The sequence below is a fragment of the Microtus oregoni genome, unplaced genomic scaffold (genome assembly GCF_018167655.1).
Source record: "Microtus oregoni isolate MIOR12 unplaced genomic scaffold, Mior012 000003F_ref0000135, whole genome shotgun sequence".
Classification (NCBI taxonomy): Eukaryota; Metazoa; Chordata; class Mammalia; order Rodentia; family Cricetidae; genus Microtus; species Microtus oregoni.
In genome coordinates, this window is record NW_024543062.1 from 30,980,809 (window position 1) to 31,001,055 (window position 20,247).

The window sequence follows — 20,247 nt, forward strand, 5'->3', positions numbered from 1 at the left end:
GTGTCCTCCTCTCCTTGTTCTCTTGCTCCTCCCTCCTCTCTCATTTTCTCCTTCTATCTATTCTCTCTGCGGCCAGCCCCGCCTATTCTTCTCCTGCCTTGCTATTGGCCTGTCAGCTCTTTATTAGACCATCTGGTGGTTTAGACAGGCAAAGTAACACTGCTTTGCAGAATTAAACAAATGCAACACATCTTTGCAGCATTAAACAAATGTTAAACAGCATAAGCAAATGTAAGACATCTTAAAATAATATTCTATAACAGTGTCCCTCAGTATCAAATGTTTAAGAAAGATTTATATAAAAATGAGCAAACATATCCATCTCATTACCATGCAGAATTATTTTTGTGTTTTTTCATGTGTGTGCATTTATGCATGTTTATGTTATGTGCACATAGGTGGGCATGAGTGTGGAGGTCAGAGGTCAACCTTGAATATTTTTCCTTAGGTGCTGTCTGTCTCCCATGATTTTGTTAAGTCAAGGTCATTCACTGGCCTTAAACTCATTGAGTAAGCTGGTCTGCTAGCCAACAAGTCCTAGGGATTTGCCTGGCTCCTTCCCCGGAGTGGGATTACAAGTGTGCATCACCATGCCTGGCTTTTGTTATGTGGGTTTAGGGTATGGAACTCAGATCATTGCACAGCTAAGCACTTTACCCCTCTGCCCTTTTGAGATGGATGTACACGTCCCTGGCTAGCCTGGAGTGTGCTGTGTAGACCAGGCTGGCCTTGAACTTGCATTGCCCCTCCTGTTTCTGCTTCTCTCATTAGGATTACAAGCATATGTTTGTAATTACACCTGCTTGCTTCAGTCTTTAGTCAATGGCAAAATTATACGCACGCCAAATAGCGTTTTATTTATTTATTTATTTATTTTTTTGAGACAGGGTTTCTCTGTAGCTTTGGAGTCTGTGCTGGAACTTACTCTGTAGACCTGACTGACCTTGAACTCCCAGAGATCTCCCTGCCTCTGCCTTCCAAGTGCTAGGGTTAAAGGCATGTGCCACCTTGGCTTCAAATAACTTTTTTTAAAAAAAAAAGATTTGTATTACATTTATTTATTTGTGTGCGAGCGCACAGGCATGTGTGCATGCATGTGCACAGACGTGGAGGTCAGAGGACAACTTGAGAAAGTCAGTTCTGTATTTCTTCTATGTGATTCCCAGGGGTCAAACTCAGTTTGCCAGGCTTGACAGCAAATACTTTCACCTCCTAAGCCATCTTGCTGGTCCCAAAGAGTTGTTTTAAAATGTATTTCTCCATGATTTGTTCCTGTGTTTATTTTGCGTGCTTATTTTACACACTTCTATGTCTGTGATAATATAAAAAAATATCCTTGAAATGAAAGCAGTCTTGAGTGGAAAGGTTTTAAAGGAGTGGCTGAGAGAAGGTTCAGCAGTTCAGAGCGCTTGTTGCTCTTGCAGAGGACCGGGGTTGTATTCCCAGCATTCCTGTCCATAACCCTCTGTCCACAACTCCTATTCTAGGGAATCCGACACCAACCTCTGAGGGTACCAGATATGAACGTGGTGCACATACATACACGCAGGCAAAGCACTCACACACATCCAATAAAATAAAAAAAAGCCTTAAAATTTTTAAGTGACCACCATGATCAGAATGTTTGACTCTCCTGCAAACTCCTTAAGAGATGGAGCCTTTGGAAATGATTGACAGGAAAGAGAGCCTTTATCACTGCTGTTAATGCTCCCAGAGCTGCCTTTCTCTCCTTCTACCACATGAGGACATAGTGAGAAGCTGCCATCTATAAACCAGCAAAAGGTCCTCACCGGGTGCCAATGATCTTGAACTTCTCAGTAAGAAACAAAAGCTTGTTATTTATAAGCCACTGGATTTACGCTGTTCTGTTATAGGAGTCTAAATGCACCAAAAACAGTGACTTATTATTCTGGTCAATTTTTTTTTTGAGAAAGGGTTTCTTGTAGCTCAGTCTGGCTTCAAACCAGTAGTCAAGGGTAACTGAATTCTTGATTTTTCTGCCTCTGTGTGGGGATTAGAGGTGTTCGCCCCCACACCTGGTTTGGGAAGTACTGGGGATTTCACAGGTGCCAGGTGAGTGCTCTACCAGTGGGTCTGCCTCAGCCCTGTTCGTTCCTCCTTCAAAGCACCTACGGGGGCTGGACTATGAAGTACACAAAGATATGGCTGAGTAGCCTGTTTACCCTTTGGAAAGGAGATGCTCTTCCAGGCCTGGAGGCAGAAAAACTAGGGATATATAGAGTATTATTGTTAAATTGCCCAGAAGGTTTTGAAAACCAGTTATAAAGCTATGGTAAGTCCACCAGAAAACAGATCAAAAGGGAGCCTTTGATGGGTTTTTTGTTTTTTTGTTTTTTGGGGGTTTTTTTTTTTGGCATAAATCCAATCACAACATCCTTTGACAATGAAAATGAGGGGTTTTTGGTTTGTATGTTTTTGTCTCTAGACTATCATGGCCAGTAAACTTTGAGTCAGGGTCTCACTATGTAGCCCCTGACTAGAACTCACAATGTAGACCAGGCTGGCCTCCAACTCACAGAGATATACCTGCCTCTGTTTCCCAGGTGCTGGGATTAAAGGTCTGCTACCATGCACAGAGGGGATTTTTAAAACACTGTCTCATCCTCAATCTCTGAGACTTTGCCTCTTTTCATCTGTTTTTTTTTTAAACCTTCATCAATCCCCAGAGTTGAGAGGCATCTGTAGAAATGAATAAAAACCACTGAAATGGGAAGAAATAGAGGCTGTTTATTCTCAATTTGAAAGGGATTTGGTGCCCTACCTTGCTTTTGATAGTCAGAAGCCGGCACAAGGGGGGTGGGAGCAGGGAAGGCTTCAGGTGTGCCCTGATGGAGGTTGGAGATGAGGCAACCTGAAGCTGGATCCGTGTAATTGGTTGAGAAGCCTTTTGGCTTCCTCTGAACAAGTTAAGAGTAAACTACCAGTTACTGACCAAGCCCTGATAGTGTGCCCATGAGGCCTGCAGCGGTGGCTTCAGAATTCCATTGCCACACAGAGTGTCTGGCTATTGTCTGATTGCATACGACTTCACATCCTTTCTGGTCCCTCCCTGGACCACCCCAGCGGAGGACTGGAAGGAGGGGTGACCAGGCTGAGTCTCAGAGTGAGCAAAAATCCAGAGACCTTTACAGAAGAAACTAGCTGGGTGCCAATGGAGCTTTCCCCTCCCTCTTCTTGGACAGGTTGAGGGTGACACTGTCTTGGATGTCATAGGATTTAAAGTCAAACCAGTCTTGCAAGACATGGCCCTGGAACTCCAGCTGCTGCTCCTGAGTTTGAAGGCCCTGCCGATCTTCAATCTGCTGTTTCAGGCTCAGGACAAATTCGAGGGGGTGGATGGCGTAGGCGTGGCTCCTACCATCTGGGTTTTTCACAAAGACCTGGATCTCGGGGGAGATGGTGTCCAGAAGGCAGATGTGGATGTGGGAGAAGATTCCGTAGTAGGCGAATGAGCAGTGGCTTCTGAGGAGCTGCCGGGGGCCACCGGGCTCCTGAAACGACAGGCGCTGCAGGCCCGAGTAGCCCCGGCTCCGTCGGATTTTCTCTTTAAGCTTCTTTATGGGTTCATAAGGGTTCACCCAGAAGATTAAATCGGAGTGACCCCACTGCTCCACGGTCACCTGGATATCTGGTGCTCTCTGCAAGAGAGGAGATGAGGCTAGGGTCACATTTCTGTCTGATTACCTGTTAATTCCCTTCGCAAATTCTTCTTCTCCATAGCAACATTGGCATCAGCAAATGTGTGGGAGCGCTCTGTGTTTATAGGCTCTGCGCTGGGTGTCTCCTAGGAGCACAGTTGCAGCCCCATGAAGCTGGGTCTCCTCCCACTCGGTAGACAAAGTGGTTGCCCCCTCCCACTTAGAGCTCAGTACTCACTGCAGGGCACAGCAGGGTTTTGAAGGACTCTAAGCCTGGGCTTGTAAAACTTTCAAGAAAAAAATTCCTACAGCCCAGCGGGGCGAGGGAAGGGGTGACATATATGTGTCATTCCAGCACTCAGAAAGGGGGAATTGTGAGCTTGAGAGAATCCTAGGATACGCAATGAAGCCTTGTTTCAAAAACCCCAGGGGCACACACTGGGTGGTGGTGGCATAAGCCTTTCATTCCAGAATTTTGGAGGCAGAGGTGGGCAAAACTCCGTGAATTTGAGACCAGTCTGGTCTAGATAGATAGAGAGCTCCACCAAAGTCAGGGATACACAGTTTTCGTAAACAAACCCCAGAGGCATACACTTTTCTTCCTATCCACTGGTTTATTTGGCTGCAGCCCCTCGTTTTCTGTCTGCGCCTTATTTTAGAGCCTCTGCTCTAGTTTCTGCCACTAGCAGCTTTTTGTTCTCATATATATACTGCTCAGCCCCCTCCTATTCTTTTCTCTTCAACCTGGAGTATCTGGGAAAGATGGATGGATGGATGGGTGGATGGATGGATGGATGGATGGGTGGATGGATGGGTGGATGGATGGATAGATGATAGATGATAGAGAGATAGATAGATGATAGATAATAGATAGATTGATAGATGATAGATAGATAGTGTGTGTGTGTGTGTGTGTGTCAGGGAGAGGCACACAGTGTACCTGTGGATGGTAGACAACTCTCAGGAGTCATTTCTGTTCTTCCACCATGTGGGCTTCAGGGATTGAACTCAAGTCGGGCCTCAGGCTTAGCCGCAAGCCCCCTTACCCATGGAGCCCTCTCACCGGCATTTATATCCCGTCTGGTGCTTTAGGCTCACCTCCAGCTTAAAGTTCCTGCAGGGACTCTTGCCTGGTGATTCTAGCTAGTGTTCACTGTCTGTTTCCAGAGTCTCATTAAAGACCTAACTGAGCCTTTGCTAGCAGGTTTTGCTGCCTATTAGCACTGTGAACTTGATTCATTGACCTAACCCCTCTTCAGTCTCAGCTTGTTCTCAAAAACGAAAACAGCAGTACTTATAGGATCAAAGAGTAAAGATAGTGATAATGGTCAACCGTCGTACAGAATTCTCCTGAAGGTCCCTGGAGACAGCCCCTGGACAAGCACTTCGCAAACTGTAAATGCGAGATTAGCAGGCTCTTTCCTGTGTCAGAGGTGTACCAGCGTGCAGCGTGTCTGAGCACCTTTCATTAGCGGAGAGTCTCATCTCCTCCTGGAATCTGTCTTGCAGGTTTGTGCAAGCTTGCTTTAGCTTGCTTCTAACGGTGATACATGCATTCCTTGAGGACAAGGTTATGCCTCGGTTCTGACCTTCCTCCTCCCTCTCAGCCCAGCCCCCAGTCTAGTTCTGTCTCCTGAAGGCTGACTGACTCGAGCTATCTGAACTCAGCACACATAAGCAGTGATCAGCAATGTGAACCTGATAGTCCAGTAGGGGGAGAGTGTAAGGATGTGAAACTTAAAACCTCAAGGTTTAGAAAGTCACAGAGTGCCCCAAGTTCATAGCTGGCTGGAGAATGGTGTTGCAGGCTTCTGGCCTCTGAAGAGTTGTTCCCCACAGGCACCCAGCTGGGGGAGCCAACACTGTGCAGGGGTAATGGTCGAATTGCCAGGCCACTAACGGTCCTGGGAGAAACCATTACCTTCACATTCCAGCTGGGGATCGGGGAGTCCCTGTTGTCATAGCAACAGTCCTGTTTCAGACACTGGTTGGCCCGCTGAGAAACTATGTCCCATCTGTACCCTTCTGCCACGTTGTGGGTGGGGTCTGCCGGGTCCAGGATGATGGGTCTGCAACACAGAGAGAGGATGCCCAGGCTCCTTCCAGACTGGGGAGATGCTTCTCAGTCACCGCCCTTTCCCACCACTGAGCATCTCTCCATCCCCCAGAGCTGTCAGCCAAGGAAGGCCTCACAATACCACCGGCAAGCAAGGGTATGGAGATGATGAAGTTTGGGAGAGGATAAGGTTGCTGGATGCATCCTGGAGCAATACCAGATGTCTGCTCTGGCAGGGGAGGCCTCTCAAGGTTATGAGAGGCTGCACAAGCTTGCGGCCAAATTTGCTGAACGGCCTTTGATAACAGTGACACCACCAACATTTATCGATTGCGTTTGAAACACTGGGCCAGAACCCAAGTGAGCCTGTTTTAACTCTCCCCACAGTTCTATATGGCTTATTCTTACTATTATTGTCATCCCCGCTTTGGGGTGAAGGAATGGAGGCATAGACCTTAAGGTCTCATGGTTGGTAGAGAAGGTTCTTAGGGTTCTAACTCTACTGCCTCAACAGGGACAGCTCAGCTGCCTCCAAGATGTCCCTCCTGTATGCAAACAATGAATGATTAAACATTACTGGCTTAAGTAAAGTCTGGTGGCCTCTGTGACTCCTTGGGGGAGTGCCTGAGGCAGACTCAGTGTCCCTAAGTAAGAGGGACACTTTTCGTTCCTGGGGCTTGGGGCTCACGAGTGGTGACTCTAGCCCTGTGGTAGACCGTGAAGCAGCTCCTGGGCTGAACTGCACACCCTGAGCTCCATGCCTGCGACTCCAAGACCCCCCACCATCTGCTGGATGATGAGGAAGCAGCCTGTGCTGTCCCACAGGCCGTCTCAGTCCACACCAAACACCAGTCTCTCTGCTTTTCCTGCCAGACTTGCTGAGAGCAGTGGCCCAGTACCTTTTTCTCTTGAGCTGCTTTCTGACGAAGTCTGCGATGACTGGGTTCTGCAGGTTGTAGTACTTGGTCCAGTAGATGCAGATGAGCTCATAATCCTGCAGCAACTCCATCACAGTGGCAAGCCCTTCATCCAGTCTGAAGTTAGCATCCTCCTGGGTGCCTGCTTCCCATGCATAGATAGTCAGTAGTTCCAGGGCATAGAGAGGGGGCAGGTTGGCCCGGGGGCACTTGTCTCTTACATACTGCCGAGGGGGAGGGAGACAGAGAGGGATGCAAAGATTAAGTGTAAGGAGGGCATCAGGTCCAGGGGCAGAAAGTCCAAAGTCTAATTCTAGTTCTTCTACCTACTAACTGTGTGACCTGGCCAAGTCGCTTTCCCTCTCTGGTCCTTGGTTTCTCCATTTTAGGATTAAGGGCCTAAGTTAGTAGACTTCAAATTATATTTGAGTTCAAATTTAGGGGAATATAATTTATTTTTGAATCTCTTTTTCTTCCTGTGTGCGTATGTGTGTGAGTGTGTGTGCACGTGTGTTTGTGTGCATATGTGTGATGCATTTGTATGTATGTGTGTGTGCATGCATGTGCATGTGTGTGAGTGTGTGTGCATGTGTGTGTGCATGTGTGTGCGTGAGCGTGTGTGTGCGTGAGCGTGTGTGTGCATGCTATGGTGTGCTGCAGGTATGGAGGTCAGAACTCAGTTTCGTGAAGCTAGTTCTTTCCTTCAACCTTTACATGGGTTCCTGGGGTCAGGTTAAATTCTAGCTCCCAGGCTGTGTTGCAAGCACGCTTAGCCCACTGAGACATCTCACCAGATGGATTTGAAATCCTTTTTGTATGTATAAGTGTGTGACAATACATGTACATGGGCGTGGTGACTAGAGGTCAGCGTGATGTACTCCCTCAGTCGCTGTCCTCGGCACATTTTGACACAGGCTCTCTCGCTGAACTTGGTGCTGTGGAATATTAGCTTAATGTGGATTACATTCATTTCTGCTGTGGAACATTTGTTTACTGATGCAAAGATGTGTTTCATTCTTTTATGTTGCATTTGTTTAACTCTGTGAAGCTGTGTTATTGTGCCTGCCTAAAACACCTGACTGATTGAATAAAGAGCTGATCGGCCAATAGCAAGACAGCAGAAAGAATAGGCGTGTCTGGCAGGCAGAGAAAATAGGAGGAGGAAAAGAGGGATAAGGAAGCAAGAGAGATCAAGGAGCGAGAAAAGAAGGGGTGAGTCCCCCAACCCACAGCCACCCAGCCACCCAGCTTCCCAGCCTCCAATCCCCCAGTCCCCAGCCACCCAACCCCCAACCCCCAACCCCCAGCCCCCCAGTCCCCAGCCCCCCAGCCCCCAGCCACCCAGCCCCCCAGCCCCCAGTCCCCCAGCCCCCAGTCCCCCAGCCCCCAGCCCCCAGCCCCCCAGCCCCCAGCCAGTCACAGAGTAGGAGTGAAAGGAAGATTACAGAAGTAAGAAAAGGAAAAAGCCCAGAGGCAAAAGGTAGATGGGATAATTTAAATTAAGAAAGCAGGCAAGAAGTAAGCCAAGCTAAGGCGGGGCATTTATGAGAAATAATAAGACACTGGGCGGTGGTGGCGCACGCTTTTAATCCCAGCACTCGGGAGGCAGAGGCAGGCGGATCTCTGTGGGTTTCAGGCCAACAAGAGCTAGTTCCAGGACAGGCTCCAAAGCTACAGAGAAACTCTGTCTCGAAAAACCAAAAATGAACTAAAAAGAAAGAAAGAAAGAAAGAAAGAAAGGAAGGAAGGAAGGAAGGAAATAATAAGCTTCCATGTGTGTGATTTATTTGGGAGCTGGGTGGTGGGCCCCCCAAAGAGTAAAGAATCCATAAACAACCAACTACGTGTGTGTGTGTGTGTGTGTGTGTGTGTGTGTGTGTGTGTGTATGACAGATGAGCACACTGATTAGAAAATAACCCATCTACGGGTAATCTCTTTTTCCTTATGCCAGAATAGCAAATTTATGGAATGTATTTGAGACAGGGTCTCACTGTGTAGCCCAGCCTATAGTCCAGGCTGATCCTCTTGCTTCAGTCTCCCAAGTCCTGTGGTTACAGGGGTGTGCCATTGCGCCTCACCTTTATCTTCATGTATTTTTATTTTACAAGAAGACCACTCCCACCACCATGAGTGTGTGTGTGCGTGCGCACATGCTGGAGTTGTTTCTGACTCCTCCTTTCTCAGTTTAGATAGCTCTACACACCCGGCTACGTTGACATATGCTGGGTACTTCTCAGATGTGTAGTTACCAAGGCTGATTCGTTCATGATGACCAGGACACTCAGAAACAGCCATCACCGAGAAGCAGAATAATGAGTGGATTTCAGGAAATCTCTCCTCTCCTTTGTCTTGAGCTTGTTGGGTTTGTTGTTCACAAACCCCAGGAGCAGAGTCAGCCGAAGAAGACCATAACTATAGGCTGCAAATGTCCCAGTGTGGCAGAATATTTCCTCAGTTATGCAAAGATGGGCTGCCTTTGTTTAATTGTATAAAGATGTGCTGCTGTTTCACCTTGCCTGCCTAAGGAACCCGACTGATCTAATAAAAAGCCGAATGACCAATAGCAAGGGAGGAGGTATAGGTGGGACTTCTAGGCAGGGGATGAAAGTAGGAGGAGAAATTTAGGCTCGAAAGAAAAGCAGACAACAGGGAGATGCCATGGGCCAGACAGACAGAAACGGAGGAAGAAGGAAAGTAGGACATACGGAATGAAAGAAAAAAAAGGTAAAGAGCCCTGAGGCAAAACACAGATGAAGAGAAACATTAAATTAGGTTAGAAGAGCTGGTGGGACAAGCCTAAGCTAAGGCTGAGCATTTATAATTAATAATAAGCCTCCGTGTCTTTATTTCAGACCTGGTTGGTGGCTCAAAGAAATGCCACCTACATCCTAGCTTTCGCCCACTCTTTCTCCCGCTCTTCCCCTAACCTTGTTTTCTCTTGAGGCCCCCTAACCTGGCAGCCCCCTGACCTGCTGGTACCAGTGTTTGGCCAGCCACAGAAAGCTCTTGAGGCCCCCCCCCAACCTGGCAGCCCCCTGACCTGCTGGTACCAGTGCTTGACCAACCGCAGGAAACTCTTCAGTTTAGTTGGCCGATGCTTCACGAAGTTTCTCTGCAGCTCGCTGAAGGATGGAGAGAAACTTCCAGGGTACCCATTAGCCTTGATCAGATTCACATAGACCTCAGGGGGTAGTGGAGAGTTGGGACACGAAGGCCCTGAGGAGAGTGGAAACAGAGACCGAGTGAAGATGCTGGAAGCCCTGGGGGAACCAAGTAGTCATTTGGGGAGGACCTGGTCATTCTGCGTCCAGGGAGACTTGAGCCCTGAGTGAAGGTCTTTCCAGTGAGATTCATATTCTCTCTCCCACTATGCCCCATTTCTCTCTCTCTCTCTCTCTCTCTCTCTCTCTCTCTCTCTCTCTCTGATTTGTTTTTATTTTTCCAGGGCAGAATTTTGCTGTGTAGCCCTAGCTGTCCTGAAACTCACTCTATAAACCAGGCTGGCTTCGAAGTCACAGAGATCTGCCTGTGTGTTCCTCTGCCTCCCGAGCAGTGTGGTTAAAAGTGTGCGCTATCACCACAGAACTTTTCTGGTGAGGTTCAAAAAAACAAAACAAAACAAAAACAAAAACAAAAAACTTCATTCTTTAAATTTTACTTTGGTGACTTCTTCCATAGACTGGCCTGGCCTCAAACCCTTAGCGATCCATCTGATCCTCTCTCCTGAGTGCCGTGATGAAAGGCATCCTCCACCACACCCAGCCTGGAGGGCCAGCTTTGGCGTTCTCCGTGTTTCAGGTTGTCCCTGGATGTCCCCAACACTTCCAGCTTTCCTTAATGTCTGTTTTATCAATAGATCTCTTTCTAGAACATTGGTTGGAATCTGCCGCTATTCGTAGGGGAGAACCGTGTGCTGACCACCCTGTGATGACTTCCTTCCCACTTCTAACACCCGTGGAGCAATGACACACATCCTGAAATCAGTGGGAGTTGGCGCACAATACAAAACTCTTTAGAGTTTGGATCTGGAGATTTATGTATTTTTTTATATATCCATGTGTGTGCATGTGTGCCTGCATGAGTTTGTATGTGCACAACACACATGGGTGCTCGAGGAGCTCAGAAGAGGGTGCTGGGTCCTACGGAGCTGGAGGTTCAGGTAGTTGTGAGCTGCCACGTGGTCATAAACTAGGTCCTCTGCGAGAATCTCCCTGAAGCACTGAGCCATCTTTCCAGGCCTGGTTTGGATAGTAAGTCTTCCTGAAGACACACGTGCTAAAGGTCTAGCTGTCAGTCTGAGGTGCTGTAGGGTGGGAGCAGAACCTTTGAGGGGTGGAGACTAGCGGAAGGATGTGAGGCCATTGGGACCACCTCTTAAGGGAACACAGAGACGCTTCTCTTCTAGATTTCTCCCCCCCCCCCCCCACCACTCCTTCCTGGAAGATGAGCAAGTCTCTTCCTCCATACATTGCTCCACGCTATCCTGGTGTGTTGGCCAGAAACAACAGGAAGGAGCGCGTGATTGGTTGCTGAAGCCTCCGACACGGTTTAGGGTTAGGGTTAGGGTTAGGGTTAGGGTTAGGGTTAGGGTTTAGGGTTAGGGTTAGGGTTAGGGTTAGACACCGTGAGCCCAGCCCCGGCTTGCCTCCTTTTAAGTTAATGGATACACTCTGCAGGGCAATGGGGCGGTGAGTGAGGTGGAGGAGGTCTCATAGTAATCATTTGAGTTCTGCAGAGGCTGAGTAAGGCATTTAGTGCCTTCCCCTTTCTGTTTTATTTCCCTAATGAAGTGTGTGTCCCCTAGACCTGCCCTTACCACAGGTCTGCTTCTGGGAATGAAGTGCATGTCCAGACACAGCAAGTATCATGTAGGAAGGACTCAGTTCCTGACCTGATCCTTTCCTGAACATTCTCTGGTGGTTCCCCAGCAGAGCTCCTTGTTTTCCACTGTGGGCCGTGTGTTCACAGTGTGCCTCTGTGATAAGTTTCTGTTTCCCAACTCCGAGTGTGAGTCTTGAGCACACTGTGGCAGCTCAGCCCCAGCCCAGGACGTGGGTAGGATGAAGGAATGCATGTGGCCACCAGACGCAGGGGGTAACAGCCTCCTGAGGCTGGCAGGCTGGGCATGTAGGACTTCTGTTCCCCTTACCCAGGGCTCTGTAGGCAGGCACAATGGTGACAGAAATGGGCTCCCAGGTCTCCCTTGTCCGGATAGTGAAGATGAGACCTCTGGGGACTCCTTCGGTCACTCCCAGGTTACAGAGCCCAAGGTCCAGCAGGTCTTGGCAATAGAACATCCTTTTCTGGATCAGACTCAGTGCGGCCTGGTGGTGCTTAGCCTCTTCCTGAAAGCTGTGGAAGCAGCTCAGGAACACCACCAGCTCCACATCCGTGGTACTCCTAAGCACTGTGCCATTCCCGAAGGAGCCCACCTGCAGAAGACAGAACTCTGTCATCCCAAGGCCCTCTGCCATGCACCTAGCAACCTTGGGGCCCTTCACACAATAGATCCCTTTAATATATAGTCCTTCCACAAGGGCTAGGAGAGAAGCGCTGCCGTCCCGTGTCACGGGGTAGACAGATGGAGGATAAATTTGGTGCTTGGGAGCTCTGGCTGCTGGCACCCAGCACCAGGCTTCCTTATGTTCTCCTTTCTGATACAGGGTCTCCCTGCGCAGTCCACAGCCAGCCTGGAACTTGCTGTGTATCTCAGGCTGCCCTCGACTCATGATCGTCCTGATGGATTCAGTCTCCCAAGCAATGGGACAGATGTGCCCCCACCATAGCAGCCCTTGTTTATCCCCTGACCGCACCATCCACCTTTGGAGACTCAGTCTTGTCCAACCCAGGGAAATGCCCGCCCCAAGGGAACAATGACAGAGTATCCCTAATCTGAACACTCCAAAATGTTCAAAATCCAAGAGTATTTTAACGCCACCATGAGTAGAAAATTCCACACCTAATCTCATGTGACCAAAAATATTGTACAGAATTGCCTTTGGGCTATATGAAAACACGAATTTATGAGTAGATCTGGGTCCTATCTTTTTTAAAGATTTATTTATTATGTGTACAGTGTTCTGTCTGCATGTTTGCTTGCAGGCCAGAAGAGCGCACAAGATCTCATTACAGATGGTTGTGAGTCACCATGTGGTTGCTGGGAATTGAACTCAGAACCTCTGGAAGAGCAGCCAGTGCTCTTAACAGCAACTGAGCCATCTCTTCAGCTTCTCGGTCCTATCTTAAGATATCTTGTTATGTTATGTAAATAGGTCAAAGCCTAGTGGGGGGGATGTCTAAACCCGAAACACTCTGGGCCTTGAGGATCTGATAAGGGGCTCCCAGCCTGTAGAATTATCTACTGCACGGGCTGCGAAACAGTCATCTTCAGCCATCCATGCTCCCTCCCTCCCTTAAATTATATTTGGATGAATCAGGGAGCCGCCGTGACGGTAGGCAAGCTCTTTTGTAGTAGAACCGTATGCCTAGCCCTGCCCTTGAATCTTATCCCTGATTTATCTGCCGTGTGATCATTAGGAGCCCGAAGTTCATCATGAGTGAAATGGAGCGCTGATGCAATGGGAACTATTAGAACACAGCGAAGGTCAGTTAAAATGCTGAATGCCAAGTGCTGGGTGTGGGGTCCTGTGTCCTGGATGTAAGCAGTGGTGTCTCTTCCTTTTCATCTAGTTGACTCCCCAACTTTCTAGACATCAGTCACCCCACCTCTTAATGGCGGGAGATTGAACCATTTAGTTTTTTTATTTTATTTATTCGTGTGTATGAGTGTGCGTAAGCACACACGTGCATGCCACAGCACGCATGTGGAGGTCAGAGGACAACTATTGGGAGTTAGTCCCTTCATTTCACCACGTGGGTTCCTGGGATTATACTTGCGTTGTCAGGCTTGGTAGTAGACACCTTCCATACTGAGCTACCCTGCAGGCCCCTGAACCCCCCTGGCGTACAAGGCCCTGCATCTCTCCGGCTCACCTCTTTCTCACCCCATGTTGGTTGACCTGGGACTGCTGGGGGAGGGTCAGTCTCCAGGTGGCTACCTTTCCTGGTCAGTGCAGTCACTGCAGAAATTAAAGTCCTTCCTTCCGTCACAGGCTGAGCAGCCCCAGTGTGCGGCACCAGCAAGGCCATTGAAGGCATTTCTCTTTTCTAATCACCATGGAGATGGCCCGTGACCCATCTCTCCAGCTGAGAATACTGAGGCAGTGGAGCAGAATCTACTTGCAAGGTCTCCCAGCCAGACGGGGAGTCAGAGGGAACATCAGACGACATGGCCCGTGGCTCTTCTTCCTTACCGTCCTGGGATGCTGTCCACGGACCTCACCCTGCTCCCAAGGAGCAGGCACCTGCCATCTTTATTCTCCATTTTTTATTCTGATCCCAGCATTCAGACACGGTATTCCTACCCTGAGGGGAAGGACGGCAGCTTGATGCTGAACGTTGGCAAAGGTCGTGTCTACACCGCCCTCTCCCTTCCTGATCCCTCCGCAGGCCGAGCTCTCCCCCTTTCCTAAACAACTTAGAGCAGACTTCATGACTGGCCGCTGCTGAAATTGCTCACACCTGATTGGTTAGATGAGCATTCAGTCATGTGGAGAGCTCAGCACCCCGCCCGCCCCTCCGCCCGGAATTCCAAGGGTGCAGAGAAGGAAGGCTTTGAGTCTAAGGTTCATTCTCTGTGGGCCTCACTCTGGGTGTGGCTATCATTTAGTGGGTTAGGGAAGGAGAACTGTGGCTTAGCCGGTAGTATCTGTTGCCATCAAAACTCATACTGTTTGTTGACTCTTCTGCTTCCTAGATACTTTTTATTCTACCCATTGCTTTCTCAAGTTTGTCAGGAAGGGAGTGGTCTGGAGGATGGCCTTGCCCAAGAGAGAAGTCCCATGCACCAGAAAGAAGTTCTAGACAAATGTCACAATGAAACCTTTATGTCTAAGAATTTACCCTGAGAGAATTTTTAGGCCTCAGTGTTGGGCAGTGGGAGATGATGTTTGTTTGGGATGCTATAGCCACAGAAGGGCAGTGGGAGATGATGTTTGGGATGCTACAATCACAGAAGGGTGCTGTCAAAGTCACACAACTGGTGAAAGGAAAAGCCCAGAGACAAATCCAGGTCTGCGTAGTGACAGGGCACAGACTGCCACTTCTAAATCACATGTCTGGGGCTTTGGAGACAGGATTGGTGCAAGGGAGGCACAGAGGCTCAGGGTTGCTAAATTCTTCCCAAGAGCAAAAATTAGCGCCTTAGGCTCGGAGTCCAGAGTCCTTATTCTAACCTGGATGTGTGTGGCGTTTGGATATGCCACCCTCTCTGTGTGTCAGTCTCCATGTAAATGAACAATCTGCTGAGACTAATTCTCCAAAGTTGTGTGCATGTATGCTTGTATGCGTGTGCAGGCCAAAGGTCAACCTTGGGTAACATTCCTTAGGCTGTCCATCTTGGTTTTTAACAAAAGGTCTTTTACTGTGTCCTGGGGCTTGCTGATTGGCTAAGCTGGTGGACCAGGGATTCCTGGTGATTCTCCTGTCTCTGTCTCCGCAGGGCTGGAATTCTCAGGAGTGGAAATCGCACCCAGGTCCCATCCCTTCCAGGTCTGCCAACCTCTGCCTATCTTGAGCTGTGATTCCGTCTAGCACAGGGGATGGATGAGGGAGCTGGAGGAAGGATTTGGGGGGGGGGGATTCTTAGTGAGAATCTTGGGGCACAGTTTGAGTATTCAAATTTAAATCCCAGCTCCAAGGCCAGCTGTGCAGCCCTAAGCAAGCCACATTGCCCCCTCAGCATCCATTATAAAAATCTTCCTATTATCAAAAAAATTAAAGCATGGACAGATAGGAAAAGATACAAAGATCACCCTGGCACCCAGCATATCAGAGCCTGTCACATCTGTGTCTGTCTGTCTTTTGTCTGTCCAGAGCCTCAAACATGCTAGGTTTGCACTTGAGCACCGAGCTACCGCTCCGCATTTGCTTCATCTCAACAGGCATAGCACGTGAGGCCCCCAAAAGAAAGACTCCACCCCAGCAGATGCTGTTAGACTTGACAAACAGCTTACCAAATGTATCCCATATTAAACATTTACCAGTTTGTTCCCAAACACACACACTTTCTCTTTCTCCTTATCTAAAACTTGTAACCTAGGCTGTCTTCCTACCCATGATCCTCTTGCTTCCACCTCCCAAGTGCTGAGATCACAGGAGTGGACCCCTCATATCAGGCTCCCCAAACTGTTTCTTACAGACTATGCGCCAGGATCCAATGAGAGGCCTCACATTGCGTGTGGCCATTATAACTCGTACACCTCTGTTTGGCTCGTCTGTAAAGTGGGAAAAAATTGTACCTCACAGAGCATAAGCCTTAATGGGAGAACATTAAGGGTTAGGCTACTGCGTTCCCCAAAGAGGGTCTGTTATTAGCTTCTTTACCAGCTCATTCTGCTCATGGCAGTGGCTGTAGACAGGGAACTGGGGTATCCTGAGATGTCAGTGTGAGCTATGCACTGTGGGCTGAGGCCCCAGCTTTGGGTTTTGTCTTTCTTGGCTGGAAACCCCCCGTGCTGGGTTTTGCCTATCTTGACTGGGAATGGACGGTCAGTCTTACCTTGACCACTTTCAACACCTGCACATCCCGGGCTAGCCCACGCTCTCCATGGAAGTTCTCCCGTCTCAGGAACTCTTCCACAGTCCTCACAGTCTCCAGCACCTCGTCTTTCCATTCTCTGCTTGGCTGCAGCCGCTGAGCCACAAAGGAGTCCAACTTGGAGGCTGGGAAGCTGTACAGCTCCGGGGCCAGTGCCATGGCAGCCCCAACCACTGAAGGCTGCCGCTGCAGGGTTATATAGCCAACTCCCCGCACACACCTCCTTTTTTAAGGCGGCTCCTTCCCAGCTGACCTCTAGCATCCCGCGGTGAAAAGGGTGGAGAAAGAGAGGAACGGGGAACAATGGGCCAGTTGGGAGTCCCCTTCTCGGAGATTTATTGTCACTGGAGGTGTGCTGGGGGATGGGAGCTCAGAGCTGGCAGGTTGGGGCCACCTTAACAAGGCTGGCAGCCAGCCAATTTCTGTGCTGTAAGTTTCGATTCTCAACATCTGTAGTTTCCCTTTTGTGACGTGTGTAAACTGAAATTGGCTTGAGCTTGACCTTCTGGATGACTCAGGCCAGCTGCCCGCACCCATTATGGTTTGGAAAGAGAAAGGGCCTACTCATGGTTGTGGAAAGAGGTGAGGCCTCTGGAATCCAAAGGACACTTCCAAACCCTGTGCCTTGCCAGATGCTTGGCCTCTTGAACCCTCCTATTTTATTTAAAAGAATCTTAAATTTTAAATTATATTTAGTTATTTGGTTTTTTTGGGGGGGCAGGGGGTATGGGCCATGGCACAAATGTGGGGGTCACAGGACAACTTGCATGGGCCAGTTCTCCACTTCCACAACATGGGCTCCAGGAATCGAACTCACGTTATCAGACTTGGCAGCAAGCACCTTTTTTTTTTTTTTTTTTTTTTTAGAGTTGAAGGAGTTTATTGTTGGCCACTCTAAGGTTATGCCCTTCTGGAAATAATGTGTTCATTTTATATACAGTTATATGATATAGACAAACATTTTGTTGTCAGGACAGTACAAACGACAGTTAATGATGCTTCCAATTTTTATTTCCCTCTTTTTCACAGAATGTTTGCGATTCCATGGCTGTTTTTCCCAGTGGATGTAAGCATAGGTAAATGTCCTATCTCCAGGAAAAGGCATTTCAAGGGGGTGTGTGCTTTTTGTGTGTTCTTTTTTCTGTCTTTCTTCTATTGGGTACGACAAAGAATATCAAGCATAGGAGACGATAACGCCATAAGTTAAAGAGAAGCTGCATTTCTGAAAGTGCCTAGGATAATACTTGTTATCGATTATCAGCAAGCACCTTTAAATACTGAGCCATTTTGCTGACCCAGACTAACTCATGAGGTAGCTGTTATCTCTAAACCCAGTTAGTGCTGCTGAAACATAAGAATACTGAGTAGAGAAAATATGTGATCAAGAATTTCTGTTTTCTTACAAAACATTCATTAAATGACTGGCAGACACCATATTAGGAAGGCAAAATAAGAAAAGCTTCATGGCCCACAGGGCTCTCTGAGCAATGGGCAAATGGTCAGCAAGGAGATTCCTAGACTCTGGTATGATGCTTTCTCGGCTACCCTGAGTCAGGGGCCAGGAAGAAGAATGTGTTTAGGGTGCAGGCAGTGCCAGCAAACTCCTGTTTAACATGAATCTCAAAGACTGGCATCGGAGGGTGCAATAGCTTGGAGGAGGAAAGAGTTTGAAGAGGGTGTGAAGCCCTAGACTCAACCTCTCAGAACAACGAACTCAAACAAAGGAGGAATCAGCCAGAAAGGAGGGAGAGAGTGGAGGCTGAGGAGTGGGAACAGCCTGGTGTCAGGGACTCACAGGGTGAAGAGGCCTTGACATTTGGTGAAGAGGGGGTATACCTGGGTGGGGGAGCACAGTGCTGTTCACTCACCTATCCCTGCTTTCCTGTATCCATCCATCCAACAAACATTTACTGAGCCCTTACTATGTTCCAGGCAGAAGAACCCCTGTTCCCAGAGAACTTACATTCTAGTGGTAGAAACAGACAACGAGCAGGATGTGTGTGTGTGTGTGTGTGTGTGTGTGTGTACGTATATACATATGTGTATACATATAAAATAAAATTAATAAAAGTGAGAGTAGGTAAAAGGCGGACGAGAACTAAGCAGAAAAATAAAACAGAGAAAGGGGCCAATAGGGTGTGTGTGTGTGTGCGTATATACATATATGTATACATATAAAATAAAATTAATAAAAGTGAGAGTAGGTAAAAGGTGGATGAGAACTAAGCAGAAAAATAAAACAGAGAAAGGGGCCAATAGTGTGTGTGTGTGTGTGTGTGTGTGTGTGCGTATATACATATATGTATACATATAAAATAAAATTAATAAAAGTGAGAGTAGGTAAAAAGTGGATGAGAACTAAGCAGAAAAATAAAACAGAGAAAGGGGCCAATAAGGTGTGTGTGTATGTGTGTGTGTGTGTGTGTGTGTGTGTGATTTAGGTACTTGGTCTATATAGTCCAGGAGGGCTTATTTGAGAAGGTGAACTTGAACAAAGACTAGAAGGCAGTGCAGAGTGAGTCATGTGTACGGCAGACGGAAGAGATCTTTTATATTTATTTATTTATTTATTTAGTATACAATATTCTGTCTGTATGCCTCAAGGCCAGAAGAGGGCGCCAGACCTTTTTACAGATGGTTGTGAGCCACCATGTGGTTGCTGGGAATTGAACTCAGGACCTTTGGAAGAACAGGCAATGCTCTTAACCACTGAGCCATCTCTCCAGCCCCTGGAAGAGATCTTTTTTGGCAGAAGGAAAACAAGAGCATGTGCAAAGTCCCCGCGGTGGTAGTGTGCTTGTTTGGTCTGAGGGATATCACGGTGCTAGGACAGAGTGGCCACGGTGGGGAGTTGGAAGGAAGTAAGAACTGACTGCTAAGGAGCGGAAGGCAAATGCGCAGGCTCTTGAGGACAGCTGCCATGACTTCGGCTTCATTCAGAAAGAAATAAGAAATAGTTGGAGAGTTCTGAGTAGAGATATCCATGGTCCGACTGATTCTTTTCTTTTGAGGTTTTTGAAACAGTGTTTCTCTGTGTAGTCCTAGCTGTCCTGGAACTCACTTTATAGACCAGGCTGGTCTTGAACTCAAAGAGATCCACCTGCCTCTGCCTCTCAAGTGCTGGGATTAAAAGTGTGCACCAGCACTGTCCAGCTCTGACTGATATTATTTTTTAATTTATTTAATGTTATTTTATGTGCATGAAGGTTATCAGATCCTGTGGAACTGGAGTAACAGACAGCTGTGAGCTACCATGTGGGTGATGGGAGTTGAACCCAGGTCCTCTTGAAAGACGCTGAGACATCTCTCCAGCCCCTGACTGGTACTTTTAAAGACTCCTTTTGTTTGATTAGTTAATAACTTGAATGTTATATATTCACTCACACATGTATCACACACAATATTAATAAAATGAAATATTGAAAAGGACACAGGAAATACCCAAACGAAGATGCCACTGGCACAGAGATAGAGGCCCCAAGACCTCTGCGGAGAAGAAAGGGTGAATGGGAACTGAGCTTGGAAGCAGTTCCAGGATTCAAAGTCTGGATAGATGCAAAGTTCAGCAAAAGAGAAAGAGCTGAAGGGTGAAGAAAAGTAGAATGTTCTGGAAGCCGAGTGATAATACTGTTTGAGAAAGAGGAAGTGGTCCTTTGGGTCACATGCAGGTGAATTTGTCCTGACTCTGTCCCAAAGGCGGTAATGAGTCAGAAGCTCGTTGTGTGGTGAATTTAGACTCTAGGGCGATTGCTCTGCCTCCTTCTGTCCTGAGGATGACGGCAGAAAGGCAAGAGCAGATGTATGGTCTGGGCCCTGTGTGGTGGTCCACGTAGGGCACAATGGTGGGCTGGCTGGTGGTGGCATGTGCCTTTGATCCAGTACGAGGGAGGCAAAGGCAGTCGGATCTTTGTGAGCTTGAAATCAGCCTGGTTGACATGGTGAGTTCCATGTCAGCA

General features: G+C 48.0%; 1 protein-coding gene across 3 annotated transcripts; it reads right to left on the bottom strand.

Moving 5' to 3' along the window:
- Nucleotides 1-2,735: 2,735 nt before the first annotated feature.
- Nucleotides 2,736-16,489, bottom strand: Oasl (2'-5'-oligoadenylate synthetase like). Of its 3 annotated transcripts, XM_041646518.1 has the most exons (6): nucleotides 16,253-16,489; nucleotides 11,783-12,065; nucleotides 9,674-9,849; nucleotides 6,615-6,856; nucleotides 5,581-5,728; nucleotides 2,736-3,659 (listed from the first exon to the last, which is right to left on the bottom strand). In XM_041646518.1, exons 1-6 carry the CDS (start codon nucleotides 16,448-16,450, stop codon nucleotides 3,159-3,161), a joined length of 1,548 nt encoding a protein of 515 aa, XP_041502452.1. In that variant the 5' UTR covers nucleotides 16,451-16,489; the 3' UTR covers nucleotides 2,736-3,158. The 3 variants fall into 3 exon arrangements, with proteins under 3 accessions (XP_041502452.1, XP_041502460.1, XP_041502468.1); XM_041646526.1 differs by lacking the exon at nucleotides 11,783-12,065; XM_041646534.1 differs by lacking the exons at nucleotides 2,736-3,659; nucleotides 6,615-6,856 and having other exon boundaries at nucleotides 5,618-5,728.
- Nucleotides 16,490-20,247: the final 3,758 nt, after the last annotated feature.

What these genes read in the sequence shown, in the direction of transcription:
- Oasl (XM_041646518.1), bottom strand. Translation starts at nt 16,450, where the DNA reads ATGGCACTGGCCCCGGAGCTGTACAGCTTCCCAGCCTCCAAGTTGGAC. An exon ending in AGGTGTTGAAAGTGGTCAAG is followed by an intron (nt 12,066 to 16,252) that starts GTAAGACTGACC and finishes TGTCTTCTGCAG; the next exon opens with GTGGGCTCCTTCGGGAATGG. An exon ending in TCAAGCACTGGTACCAGCAG is followed by an intron (nt 6,857 to 9,673) that starts GTCAGGGGGCTG and finishes CCCCCTCGGCAG; the next exon opens with TATGTAAGAGACAAGTGCCC.